General features: G+C 40.3%; 1 protein-coding gene across 8 annotated transcripts; it reads left to right on the plus strand.

Moving 5' to 3' along the window:
- Nucleotides 1-3,770: 3,770 nt before the first annotated feature.
- TAC1 (tachykinin precursor 1) lies at nt 3,771-12,243 on the plus strand. 8 transcript variants are annotated; one of them, XM_004767828.3, is made up of 8 exons: nt 3,777-4,062; nt 4,399-4,530; nt 5,039-5,083; nt 5,539-5,635; nt 6,139-6,183; nt 6,650-6,673; nt 8,401-8,454; nt 11,665-12,243. In XM_004767828.3, the coding sequence occupies exons 2-8, from the start codon at nt 4,408-4,410 to the stop codon at nt 11,712-11,714; spliced, it is 438 nt and encodes a 145-aa protein (XP_004767885.1). In that variant the 5' UTR covers nt 3,777-4,062; nt 4,399-4,407; the 3' UTR covers nt 11,715-12,243. The 8 variants fall into 8 exon arrangements, with proteins under 8 accessions (XP_004767891.1, XP_004767888.1, XP_004767887.1 ...); XM_004767831.3 differs by lacking the exon at nt 8,401-8,454 and having other exon boundaries at nt 3,772-4,062; XM_004767830.3 differs by lacking the exon at nt 6,139-6,183 and having other exon boundaries at nt 3,775-4,062.
- The last annotated feature ends 917 nt before the right edge of the window (nt 12,244-13,160 follow it).

Here is a 13,160-nt window from a genome sequence, read left to right on the forward strand (position 1 = left end):
ATAAAATGGATGATTGTAATTTTTCTTTGTATTTTCTTGCAAGTTTTTAATGTACAAACACAAATAAACATTAACCACTTACTTTTTCACCATTCTACTTCCTATACATATATAATTTATTTGTATGTGCATTTTCACAAATCTGATGTTCTGGGAAATAAAACAAAGAGCATAGATATCCCAAATAAAACAAAGAAGAAAAATATCTGAAACCCTGCAATGCTCAAAGAGAAAGTGTGTCAGTAAGTGCATGACCTTACTAGGAACACTAAGTTAGCAATTAATGAATGACATAGAAAAAGTGGGAAATGAATTATTTGGCCAATTGTTTATCTCATTATTGTTTGCTATTCAATACTATAAAAGAGCCAACAAGGAAGAAATTGTGAAATAGCTGAGTTTATTGTTACCTCATACAGCACATCAGCAACCAAGAAACAAAAATTAATCTTAATTCTCCACTTTAGGTACAGAGTTTTACAACCTGGAGAAGGATATAAATACATATTGGCTTATATTAAAAGAATACCATAACAATAATAATAGAAGGATAAGCTAAGAACCTAAAAAACAATAGTGACAAGAGAGAAGAAAAGAGAGGGACAGGGAATGACACTACATTCCTTGGAATACATTACGTTTTGAATGTTTTGCATTTGGAACTCTATGGTACATGATGTTAAAGTTAAATTAAATATTAAAATCAATCCCTAAAACTCAAGAGCAAAATGAGCAAATGAACCATGTGCATAAAAGTTGGTAGTGTAACCATACACAAAAAAAAATTTAAGTGACTTAAAACACAGTAAGTTGATGATGAGACCTCATGTGGTACATCCCAAAGACCAAAAAAAAAAAAAATTGCAAAGAGAATCTCTTAATCTGTTTCTAATAACTGTGTTGCTAATTATGTTGGCATTGTGTATTGAGATAAAGCAAATGAGCAATCATGTTGATGTCACCAGGAACTGGGATTTTTTGGCATGGAAGAAAAGGAGCAAAACAGAAGGACAGGTACAAGGTGAAGATCATACTGTGTCCTGATTTGAATAGAAAGTGTCAGTATACATTCATTCACAATTTTATACACACCCACACACTCATACACATTTTCAGCTCTATTCATTGGAAAGGTCTTGAAACAATGAAGAACTCAGTGGCAATACGCACCCACAATGCCCAGATTATAATCTCTAATTATCATTTCTAATTCAAAAGAAACAAAATCTCCTAAAATGCAAATTGCAGGTCTGAGAAAGAATATATACAACTTAAACCTGAAATATCTTGTCAGACCAAATAACAAGAGAGTCATTAAAGCCCATTTAAATCATATAAAAAATTTCAGGAACCAGTTTGAAAAGTCACCTGAACAAACTGAGCAACAATTAGAAAGCTTCCTTCTATCCTTCTCTGAGGAGTAAAATACTTCAAATGTAATTCAATCTATGAGGTTATAAAAATCCTAAATTTGGGGAGAGGAGCCCATATTTGAATGTGCTAACTTAAAAATCATTATTTTAAAAATTGGTAAAGGGAGGTAACCAAGCAGTTATCCTATCTTTCCTAAATTGACTATGTTTTGGAATAACTAAACAGCTGTTGAGAAAAAAGTTTCTCTTTATATGGAAGAAATAGTCTAGCTAATAAATAAAGAATAAATGACAAAATCAGAATAACACTATTTTGAAAGTCCTAATGAATTAGTGGATCCAGAAAATGATCATCAACATCTGCTAACATCTCAAAAGGAGAGACAATCAGATATCATGCACTTCATAACAACTTATGGTCTTGTCAGAAAAACTGAACCTACATGGGATCAAGCTTCTAGGTACAACTATCAATTAACGGAACAAGACAGGGAAAAAGTAAAGAAACCATTAGGAAGCAATCAGCAAACTCTAGAATGTAGTACACTCTACTGATCAGTTTTATCCATAAACTTCAAGAGGGCAGGGAGGAGAGAGAGGGAAGAACTGTGGATTAGGGAACATCTAAGAAATATATGAACCTGGCTGGCTCCATTGTTAAGTGCCCGACTCTTGGTTTGGGCTCAGGTCATGATCTTGGGTTCTGAGATCAAGCCCCAGGTGGGGCTCTGTGCTCAGCATGGAATCTGCTTCAGATTCTCTCTTCCTCTCCTGACTGCTCACTCTCTCATTCTCTCCCCTCACCTCAAAAAAATATAATCTAAAAAGGAGGAGGAGGAGGAGAAGAAAAAGAAGAAGAAGAGGAGGAGGAAGAAGGAGAAGAAGAAGAAAAGAAATATATGAACCAGTGAAGGGTATCGACTTCATTACAATTCTGATTTCAACTATTAAACTCTGTGATGGAGGGGTTTATGAAACAACGAGGAGTATTTGAAGATGAAATGAATAGCAAATATTGTAAGGACTTATTTTATGTTGTTTTTAGGTATAATAATGACAGGGTTCTGTTTTTATTTTTTAAAACCCTTCCCATTTATATAGACGACAAAAATATTTACAGTTGAAATGATATCTAGGATTTGCTTCAAAATAATCTGAGTGGAGGGAAAATAGGAAGGGTTTATAGGTAAAACTTGCACATTGTTTCAAGTGAACAAGTCTCTCTACTTTTGTATTTAATTTTCCACATAAAAAGTTAGAAAAACAAAAATGGAATGCCTCACTTTGTAAGACTGGGCCTAAATAAATGAGGTAGAGATATAGGCATTTCAAAATTCAGGATTGTTTAAGAAACAACAGATATTAGAGCAAAAATTTACTAGTTTAACTGAATTGTAAAAAAAAAAAAAACACTTTTTTTCCTTTATGCAGTATGCTAAAAACATCAGAATTAATTGAAAAGCATAGTACTTACTTAGTAAAGAGAAGAAAACAACTGTACTCAAGATAAGTCATCTAATTCATTTACAGATGAAAGAAATGTGTCTGCAAGGTGAAACCATGGGCTCATGCAAAGCTCTGATTTCTGTACAGATGCTATTTGTCTAATAGTTTCAAATTGTCAATGACCGTCCAGGTAGCATCTTCACTAAACTTATTTTCATTGACAGGAAAAATCTATGAATGATCTGTAAAGTCCTTTATGACAGCCAGGAAGGATCCTGTACACTGTCTTGCCAGTTTCTTAGTCTTCAGGGAGAAAGGGTTGGAGAGAAGAGAAAACATCCTCTTCCAACCCCTGCTCCTGGAATCGAGAAGGAAGAGGATTTTGCTAGCTTGCAACAAAAGATACCCTAGAATGGCACTGATATAAAAGTTCTACGTGTATTGCCACGTTTAAATTCTTCTTCCTCCAAAATGTAAAATAAATCTGCTCCCATCATCTGAAATGCTATAGGACTGAAAATCCTTTTGCAATTCAGAGAAACGCCAGGTATTGTAGTTGATTTGGGAGAACGATCCTCTGCTCATAGAAGATACTGTATCTCAAAAACACTTAAAGACACTCTGCAGATGAAATAGAAAGGGAGAGAAAAGCACCCCCCTTTTGCAAATGATCTTCTTAGCATGATTATCGACGACAATATCTTAATACCTGAAGTCATTTGGCCATCCTTAAAAGTGCAATTTATCCTGACGTCTCAAGGGACGAAAAAGTTGCGGAAGTCCGAGGAATGAGTCACTTTGTTCAATTTTGATGAGTAATTTCAGGTGTCATGGAACCGCGTTCCGAAGAAGGAGAGGGGAGGGGGCGTCAGATCAGCACACGGAAGAAGACTGGACGCTCGGGATTGGATGGAGAGATCTTCATTTTCCTAAAATTGCGTCATTTCAAACCCAATTGGGTCCAGATGTTTTGGGCACCGACGGGTTACCGTCTCGGAAACTCTCAATCAGACGCAAGCGAAAGGAGAAGAGGCGGTTAATTAAATATTGAGCAGAAAGTCGCGTGGGGAGCGTGTCACGTGGTCCTTGAGGCTCGTCGAGCCTTGGATAAATACCGCGCGGCACCGAGCGGGCAAAAGAGCGCGCCGCAACCGCTCCCTCCACCGCCGCGGCCACCTCGAGTACTGAGCGCCCCGCGTGCGCTCAGAGCTGCCGGAGGAACCCTGCGGGCCTGCCCGCCGCAGTAAGTGCCTGCACCGACCATCGCTCCGAGGTGGCGGCTGGCCGCTGGGGCGAGGGACAGTGGGAGGACAGCGGAGGGACCTGCAGAGCCTCCCGGCTTGAAGGTGTAGACCGCTGGGTTGGAGGCTGACGGAGCTGGGATCCAGGGAGAAGGGGCTTTAAGAAGCTTGGGGGCATGATTCTCTTTCCTAAAGGGTACAAGGTATGCTTTGGGTTTGTTATCCCTTGGGCTTTTTATCTTGGTTCAATCGGTCCCGACTTGCGTCGTGGGACCAAAAAATATGCTGCCCCAACTCTTGGATAGCCATCCCCAATGTCTCTTCCCTGTTCTTCCCAGAAATCCAGCATGAAAATCCTCGTGGCCTTGGCCGTCTTTTTTCTCGTTTCCACTCAACTGTTTGCCGAAGAAATCGGAACCAGCGATGATCTGAATTATTGGTCCGACTGGTCGGACAGCGACCAGATCAAGGTGAGACCCAGCCCGCGCCGTTCTTCCAGGCCCTGGGAGCTGTCACTTCCCCTACGATAGCATTCTAGTTAGCCTGTCAGGCACCGCGACCGCGACCAGAGGCGGTGGAGGTGCGCGGAGTGCAGGTGGGGGGGTGCGGATGTAAAGGAACGCCATTCCCTGGGTCCCCTCACGAGATTTTGTGCCCATGATCCAAGTTTCCTCCCCGGGGCTGCACCGTCGGGTCTTGGGAACTCCCTGGAGGAATGATGCCCTCCCTGATGTGCCCGAGGTCCTCACAAGGTTGGAAATCTCACAAGGTTTCACCCCGGGATAAGGTGGATTTCGGAGACCCCAGTCTAGTTGCAAGGACCGGGCATTTGGAAACGCTGGGCAGGGGCAGAAGGGGGGGGGGCGCGCCGGACGCTGGTAGAAGCGGGGGTAGAGGGCAAGCTGCTGGGGGCTTTGAGGGGCGAGGTGGGTGGGAAGCTAACTTCCTGCCTTGACTTTTATTTTACTCCTTTACAAGGCTCTCAGGCTATTGGCCCAAGGGAGCGCGCCTCGAGGGAACAGTGTAAGTGGCGCGGTGCAGGTCCCTAGTAAAAGCATTCCTTCCCCACTCGCGACACACAGCTGTGTGCATTTAGGGCGGCGAGGCGTCTCCAATGCCCGCGCCAGAATCGAGAGAAAGTCAGGTGGCGGCGCGGCAGAGCAGTGGGGGTGGGGGCGGGGGTCTCCAGGCTCTGCCAAGAGCCGAGAGCGCGCGGGGCTGGGGGACGCCGCGTCTCCCGCTAACCCGCGAAAGCGGAGCCCGGGGACACGAGTTCTGCTGGGAGGGGTGGAAGAAGAGAGTTCCAGGGCTAGGACCCCACTCAGCCCTCGCGTTGGGAAACCCGGCTTTCTCCCGCCTCCCTGTCGGGCCGGTTGTCCGGCCCTGGCACCAACACCGCCCGCCTCTGAGCTTCGCCCAGGGCTGGCGCCGCGTGCTGATGGCCTACACGCCCATCTGTCTGTGCGTCTGTCCCCCAGGAGGAGCTGCCGGAGCCTTTTGAGCATCTTCTGCAGAGAATCGCCCGGAGACCCAAGCCTCAGCAGTTCTTCGGATTAATGGGCAAACGGGATGCTGGTGAGATGGGCAGCCATCCCTCCCTCTCTCTCTCTGAGCAACCTGCCCAGTGTCCTCACTCACGGCTTCTCAGAGCGCCCTGTCTCTTTTGCTCTTTGAGTAGAAATTTCCATCCTAAAATGGATATACCCCCGGGGAGCGACTCTGGCCCTCACCCCACTAACAAACGCCCATGCCCGCTGAGGGAGGGTGAGCTCTTCTGTGCCAGCCCCACACAATTAGAATGACCCCAGTCAAGAGCAGGAAGCAACCTTAGCTGAGTGCTCCCTTGATGCAAGATCCAAACTGACAAATGGGGGCGGGGGGAGGCGTGGGGCCTCCAGGGGTAGTACTCAGAATGGTCTAAGCGCCTGCAGAAATCCATTTTAGACCTTCGGGGTTAGATTAGATTTAGATTAGATTTAGCTCCCTACTGTCTCATGATAGAAATACTCAATTTCCTTGAATTCATCACACCATCAATGGAATGTGTAAACAGTTAATACCAATTCATCTTTTGTCAGATTCCTCAATTGAAAAACAAGTGGCCCTGTTAAAGGCTCTTTATGGTAAACACTTCTATAAATCTTTATTTTGCTACTGTGAATGCACATGTAGGAAAAGTGAAGAAAGTCTTTTACGAGCTGAAATACAGATTCTTGATAATGCCTCTTTAGTAAAAGTAGATTTGTATCCCTCTCTCCTGGGGGTCCAGCTTGGAGATGTGTTTCTTGTAAGAAAACAGGTGGAGTGGCCTAACAGTTACTATGTTAGGCCTCAGGGGTCTCAAAGTCCTGAGTTTGAATTTGTGGCCCATAGAAAGCACTTAAAAATATTCCTTTTGGTTGCTATTTTGTTTTTATCATTAATAATTTGGTTAACATTTATGGCTCTGCTATATTTCTCAGGATAGTACATGAATGGGAAATGTTACATGTGTTAAAAATCAACTTATTTTATAATTCTCTTCTGAAAATATAGTATAGCATCTTTAAAATAAATCTATTGCCCTTACTAACTTTTTCTTTCTTCTAGGACATGGCCAGATCTCTCATAAAAGTAAGTTTCAAATTATTTTGGCATTTACCAAATGCAAATTAGATTGAATTTCATTTTATATCTTCTTTTCCGTTGTAACTCAGGACTTAACATGTTTAATTAAGGCAGTATAAGAATGGAGGAAACTCATATTAATCACATCCAGAGCATGTTTTTTAAAACTCTGTTTCTTAGAGCTAGATACTTACCAAATGATGCATTATGTTAAAAATCCTTTAATTCCTAGCTAAACAGTTGCTGAATTCCTGACCCACAGAAACTGTGAGATAATAAATATTTGTTGTTTTAAGCTGTGAAAGAAAGCCAGAAGAAATCCTTTAACTCCTACAAACTGTTAGTTTTAGATAAGAATTTCAGTCCAGGGGTCAAAATCCAACCGGAGATTCCTCTCCTTTTTCACCCCTCATCCTCTCCTACCTCCCACCACTTCCACTTGAAAAATAAAAACAAAACAAACAAAAACCAAGCATTTATAGGCATCTCTTAACATTTCAGTATGCCAGATCTCATAACAATATCTAGGGTAATCCAGCAGCCAGTTAAGAAGATTAAGTAAATGAGTACAGAATCCATAGTAGAGGTAAAGATAGATAGAAATGCAGTTTTTTTGATCCCATCTTTGAATGGGGACCCTCAATCTATTAAAGTACAATGAAACACTTCTTTGGGCAGTAGAGATGGCAGTTATGGCACTTGACGTTCCTTAGAACCCAGTATCCCAGTTAATGGAACTCAGATTCATGGGAAGTCCCACAAGGCCATGCATATGTTTACCCATATGCATTTACCCCAGGGTCCACCCACAACTCCACTTAGATTTTGGTCCACTGGTTGGCAAAGAAGGTCACATTCAAACAGCAGTCCAATTCTCAAATAATACAGTATAAAGCAAGGGACCTTTTCCCCCTAGAGTTGAAATAGTAACCTTTCTCATAAGGCTTCATATTTGAAAAAATATAAATCTTATTTATATTTGTGTTCTAAAGATTTTATTTCCAAGATTATATATAGCAAACTTCTATGTAATGAAAATAAATGCACTCTATTAATGTCTAAATTAACACACCTTTCTGGTAGTATTAAAAATGCAGTAAAATTAAGGGGCACCTGGGTGGCTCAGTGGGTTAACACCTCTGCCTTCAGCTCAGGTCATGATCTGGGCTCTCTGCTCACTGGGGAGCCTGCTTCCTCATCTCTCTCTGCCTGCCTCTCTGCCTACTTGTAATCTCTGTCTGTCAAATAAATAAATAAAATCTTTTTTAAAAATGCAGTAAAATTAAAATAGTGACCTGTTAGAAGTTTATAATCATCAGGTGCACAGATCTGATTTAACTAAGGTTCAGTTCCTGAGAAATACAACATAGTACACAAGGACATACACTGGATATTTCTGTCACCCAACTGTGAAACTGACTCCCTAAAAACCAAAACTAGCATAAATAGCAGCAATATTTAAAGCATTGTATATAAACAGGTAAAATGTAATAAACTATACTTGCTAATATTTAGATATAGAATTAAGAAAAGTGCTTTCATTGTATTGTTTTAATGTCAAATGTAAGACTTATTAGAAATCTTCATTTCTTCAGGCTCACCAAAACTTGAAATGGTTATATATTTATTACGTAGGCATATATTCGAAAGCTTGCTTTTCTTCGGTACTAGTTATAACAGTTTATTTCCTCAAAGACATACATATTAAAATACCCCTAAATGTATTTTTCCAGGGCATAAAACAGATTCCTTTGTTGGACTAATGGGCAAAAGAGCTTTAAATTCTGGTATGTATAAAACCATGACTGAAAATAGACAGTTTCTTAAATATCTTATTTTCTTTCTAAGGCATAGTTTTCAAAGTACTAAAAAGGAATGATAAACTTAAAATGAGTACTTATGGTGAAAAAAAAATCTAATTGCAATAAACAAATCCAAGAATGAATCTGTAACTGATTAAGCTAATCTCACACAGGATGCACCTTTCTTTCTCAAACCAGCAGCCCTACCAGTGTCTGCCTGTTTAATCATTACCTAACCTGAATCCTTGGGCTAGTCTAGTACTTTTTCCCTTATATTTTTTACAGAAGCCACACTGAACTTTCCAGAACTAAGCAGGGAGGGATATGTGGGAAATAAGACCAATTTTCACTTACTACCAAGATCATTTGAAAAGCTTATATGACATTATATCTGGCTGTCTCCCAGCACAAAAGTAAACAAAACTAATAAATGCGTTTATACTTTATGAAGTTATAAAAGCTCAAACTCGAAACATCCTGATGGATGAGAGTATGGGAATAACCCAGTGCATGCCAGTGCTTTCAGAAAGGAACAGGATCAAGTCATCCTGGGGGATTATGATCAGTTCTGGCTGTAAACCCTCACAGAGAAGGGGCGGGGGGCACAAGCCTCATAACCCATCTTAATCTTCAACAAGTCTTTCCCCTGGCCTAAACCCTGCCTATTTCCTTTCCTCTCTGTAGTTCCCATCTTGTGTAAAAATGCCACATACCTATATCTGAAAACCCATTCATCATACCATTTTCAAGGTTAAATATCCCCTGTATCATTTTCACAGAGACTGATTTTTTCTGTAAAGCACATTCAGGCCTTTATAGCAATTAGCTTGGGTTCCTCAGGAAAGCTATTCAAACTCTATTTTACCTTTAGTGAAAATAGAATTACAGTATTAATCAAGTAACTAATTAGAAAGTAACTAGCTGCCTTATCTGTTTAGGGTATTTCAAGTTTCTAGAAAATCTGTAATTAAGAAGTGCTGGCTTAATTATCTGGAAAATTCATGCAAAAAATGATGTATCCTATCATTGTCCCTCTACGTTCCAAATTTAGACACTACGTTTGTATTTCTTTTTCAGTAACTTGGGGCTGCTCAATTTAAATTTTAAAAAAAGTTACCAGTACGTCTTATGAAAAACTTTAAATTATTTTATTAATATGTATAATCCTCCAGCTTTTGGAAATGGAATGTAAATTTAAACCACACTGGTTTTACTTGTAGCAGAAGGGTACAACTAGCCTTCTATAACTGTGGTTTTCTTGATAATCACGTTAGTCATCAACTTTTTATTTCCAGAACTGATACAGGTTTCAGAACATGGCTAACTTTACAAATAATCCAGATACTGTGCAATTTATACAGATTAAATGCCATTAATATGTGCCAAGCCATAATGTAGTTCTAAATAGAATCACTATAATGAATCGGGATCCGTTTATAACACAATCTTCACTCCTCCGTTTTAAGAAAATATAAAAGGAAAAAACTGGACAAACACTGAGTCACAGGATCAACGGAGGCAATGGAACGATTGTGTCCTGCAGCCATCTGGTTTAACTTTTTGTGGCCACAGGCCCCTTTGACAGTCTGAGAAATCTAGAAACCTGCTTTGTAGAGAAACCCTCATTGGTTTTATAAACACAAAAACGTACGTACAGTTTCAGATGGTTCAGGGACCCGATAACCAAACTCTACTTCCCGTGAAAAGGATATTCTGTTCCAGCTAACAGGAATCCCACTGTGGTTACTGTACATTCTCATTCACCTCACTTCTCTGGGGAACGGAATCATGTTAAGCGAAAGCTGGTCAGGAACTGAGCTTGTGCTAGTCGTCCTCCTCCTGATACAAACAGAACAGGATGAGAAATGGACTGTTTCCCTCCTTGGGAACCGCCCGCTTTGGGGCTCAGGCGGTTCAACCGCGGAAGCGCATGGGTGATTGACGTAAAGCATTCAGTGTGTCCTGAACCCAGTGCTGGACGCTAACTGGGCCTCTGCTCAGGACGGGAAAGGGAGAGCGAGCACCCTACGGCCCTCACCTACCTCCTCTCTCAACAGATCGTTCCCACTGAGAAAACTGTTTAGAGAAGCATCTATGATTCCTACATACTTTCCACAGTGCTTTCTACTCTTTCTGTTAAATTCAGTATTTTATACAGGATATATGAATTTTTAAAAGTCGCATCGTTTTGCTAAAATGTAAATCTAAGTATATAAATTAACTAAAATGATGAATAATATACTTAAGTATTCTGATCACAGTGGTCTAATCCTTACCCTTTTGTGGTTATATACCTCTTCGAAATTGCATATAATAATATAATATAATTATAATATAATATAATATAATATAATTTTGGCTTTTTTAAACATTCCAGACAGTCAAAGCACTTAAATTACTTGTTAGCTATATGTTAAGTGCTTTTACAGGCAGTGATTAATCTTTCACTGGCCATTAGGGTGCTGGGAGGTAAGTTATACTGTCGTATGTGGATGGCACAATTGCCCTACCTACTGAAAATGAAGTTGTTTTTAGCTTCAATGACAATCCATTATTGCAAGGTATCCCCAAGATAGGAGGAGACCCCTACACCATTCGGGACTCCTATAAAGGAACCAGCCAGATAACAAATATTTTGGATTTTGTGAGCCATGCCGTCTCTCTACATAACCATAGACAATACATAAATGAATGGGTATGGCCACATTCCAATAAAACATTAGATTTTCAAGAAAAGGTGGTGGACTGGATTTGGCCCATGGTCTGTAGTCTATTGACTCTGTCCTAGAATAAAATGTTCACATTTTGCCTTCATCCTACTACTATTAGTACTCCTATACTTCAGGCATTATCCTTTCTATAAATCACCATGGGGGTGAAGGGTTAGGGTTTCTGCCACTGCTTGAGAAAATTGTGAAAAAATTAACACTGCAGTAGATTGTGGAACTATGCTTTGGGGGGCCCAAGTATCTGGCAGGTGGCCTCAGTAACCAAGGATTCTGTGGTTAGATCACTTCCAGTCAAGACAGAGATAGGCAAGACTGGAGGGTATGCAAAGAAAAATCTTAGAAATACTTCAGTGGAGGTGGGAAGAGTCATTCACGAGTTTTTAATAAATTACAGTGTGTCTTGAAGCTTATTTAACTCTCTCAGTGAGTCCTCTTAAGAACCCCTCTGCCTTCTCTTTGTTCTCAGTGGCTTATGACAGGAGCGCGATGCAGAATTACGAACGAAGACGCAAATAAATCACCTCATGTGTAATTTATTGAGCCTCATGTGGGTCAGTGGCCAATGAAAGGTAACATGACACCTGCACCATGAGGAATAATTATTTATTTAATAATCATTGTTTTGAGTGGAAAACTCAAAAAAACTTTATTTTTCATATTGTGCCAATACGTGCTGTGAAAGTATGTTATAATTCTAATATGACCCCCTCAGACGTAGAAATCAGTGGTCATTTCTCAACAAAGCACAGTGTTCAGTGAAACAGAAATATGCTCTTCAAAGAAAGAAATCATCTTCGTTTCCTGGAAGCAGTCGCGTCAGCCACAGCTGAAGGAGAGGAACCTCACAGACAGGGTTGTGCTTTCTCTGTTTTTGTGGTGGAAATGTGCTAAGATTTGGTGTCAGAGGGTATCCCTGCAGCATGTGTCACGTGTTGTGACTTATATACAGATGTTCTACAAGTTTTCACGTGATTCTATGGTCTTCATTTCATTGTATAATGTGTTGTGATAGTTAACATTTTAAATAAAAGAAAAAATATCTTGAGAATTGGGTGTTATTCTTTCATTAATATTTCTGTCACACCAACACACGTTCTTTTAGTAGATGAAATATGTTCGAAGCTATTTTGGCTGCTTAACAGTGAAACATAGAGCTACTAAATTTCTCCTTCTTAAGGAAAATGACTACAGTGGAATCTCAGTTCCTTTCTCTCTCTCTCTCTCTCTACACACACACACACACACACACACACACACACACACACTTTTGGGGCTGGCGGAGTCAGTCATTTTGCATGAGATCCTTCATGAGGAAAACAATTACATTTTGGAATCCCAAGAAGAGAGGGTAAGTTCTGTTGATGCATGCCCAAGATTCCCTTTTACAAATAGGATAATAATCTGTCTTAGATATGCATTCGCCTGGTTATTGTTGGATAAAACATCAGTGCACTACAATTGAAGCCCTGCTTGGAGCCCAGGTATAAATGCTCCTGTGTGTGATTCACACTAGATTTAAGATACCAAACTCTCACAAAAGATGATGCAGATAACGCCTTATTGTTAATAGGGTGTCACCCCTATAATGAAGACAAGAGTGCCTTTCTAGCTTTCTAGCATTTCTAAGGAGGCCTGTGAATTGTTAACACCCATTGCTCCCCAGCTGAAGCATGTGCTTCAGGAATAAATACAGAACAATCGGGGAGGCTTTCATTTATTTGTTTAAGGAGAAGGATTGATAAGTGTCCTTGGAAATGTTTTGGGGTTACATAGAGGGTGTGGAACACTGACAAGTGCTACAAAGGCTCAGGACAAATATTGTTTAATGAACTAAAACTCCATGACCTTAGCCTGGATTGGTTGATTATTGTTGATCAATAGTTTGATCAATATGTTGATCAACAGTGGTTGAAACCACTGTGGGACAGAATTGCTCAAGCATATTTTAAGCTTTATATTTCT

Source organism: Mustela putorius, unplaced genomic scaffold, assembly GCF_011764305.1.
Source record: "Mustela putorius furo isolate JIRA1106 unplaced genomic scaffold, ASM1176430v1.1 tig00003845_pilon_pilon_pilon, whole genome shotgun sequence".
NCBI classification, from domain to species: Eukaryota; Metazoa; Chordata; class Mammalia; order Carnivora; family Mustelidae; genus Mustela; species Mustela putorius.

Excerpts from the sequence above, each read along its gene's own strand:
- TAC1 (XM_004767828.3), top strand. The coding sequence starts at position 4,408 with ATGAAAATCCTCGTGGCCTTGGCCGTCTTTTTTCTCGTTTCCACTCAA. Across the intron at positions 6,184-6,649 it reads CCTGTTAAAGGCTCTTTATG|GACATGGCCAGATCTCTCAT; the intron begins GTAAACACTTCT and ends TCTTTCTTCTAG. Across the intron at positions 8,455-11,664 it reads CAAAAGAGCTTTAAATTCTG|TGGCTTATGACAGGAGCGCG; the intron begins GTATGTATAAAA and ends CTTTGTTCTCAG.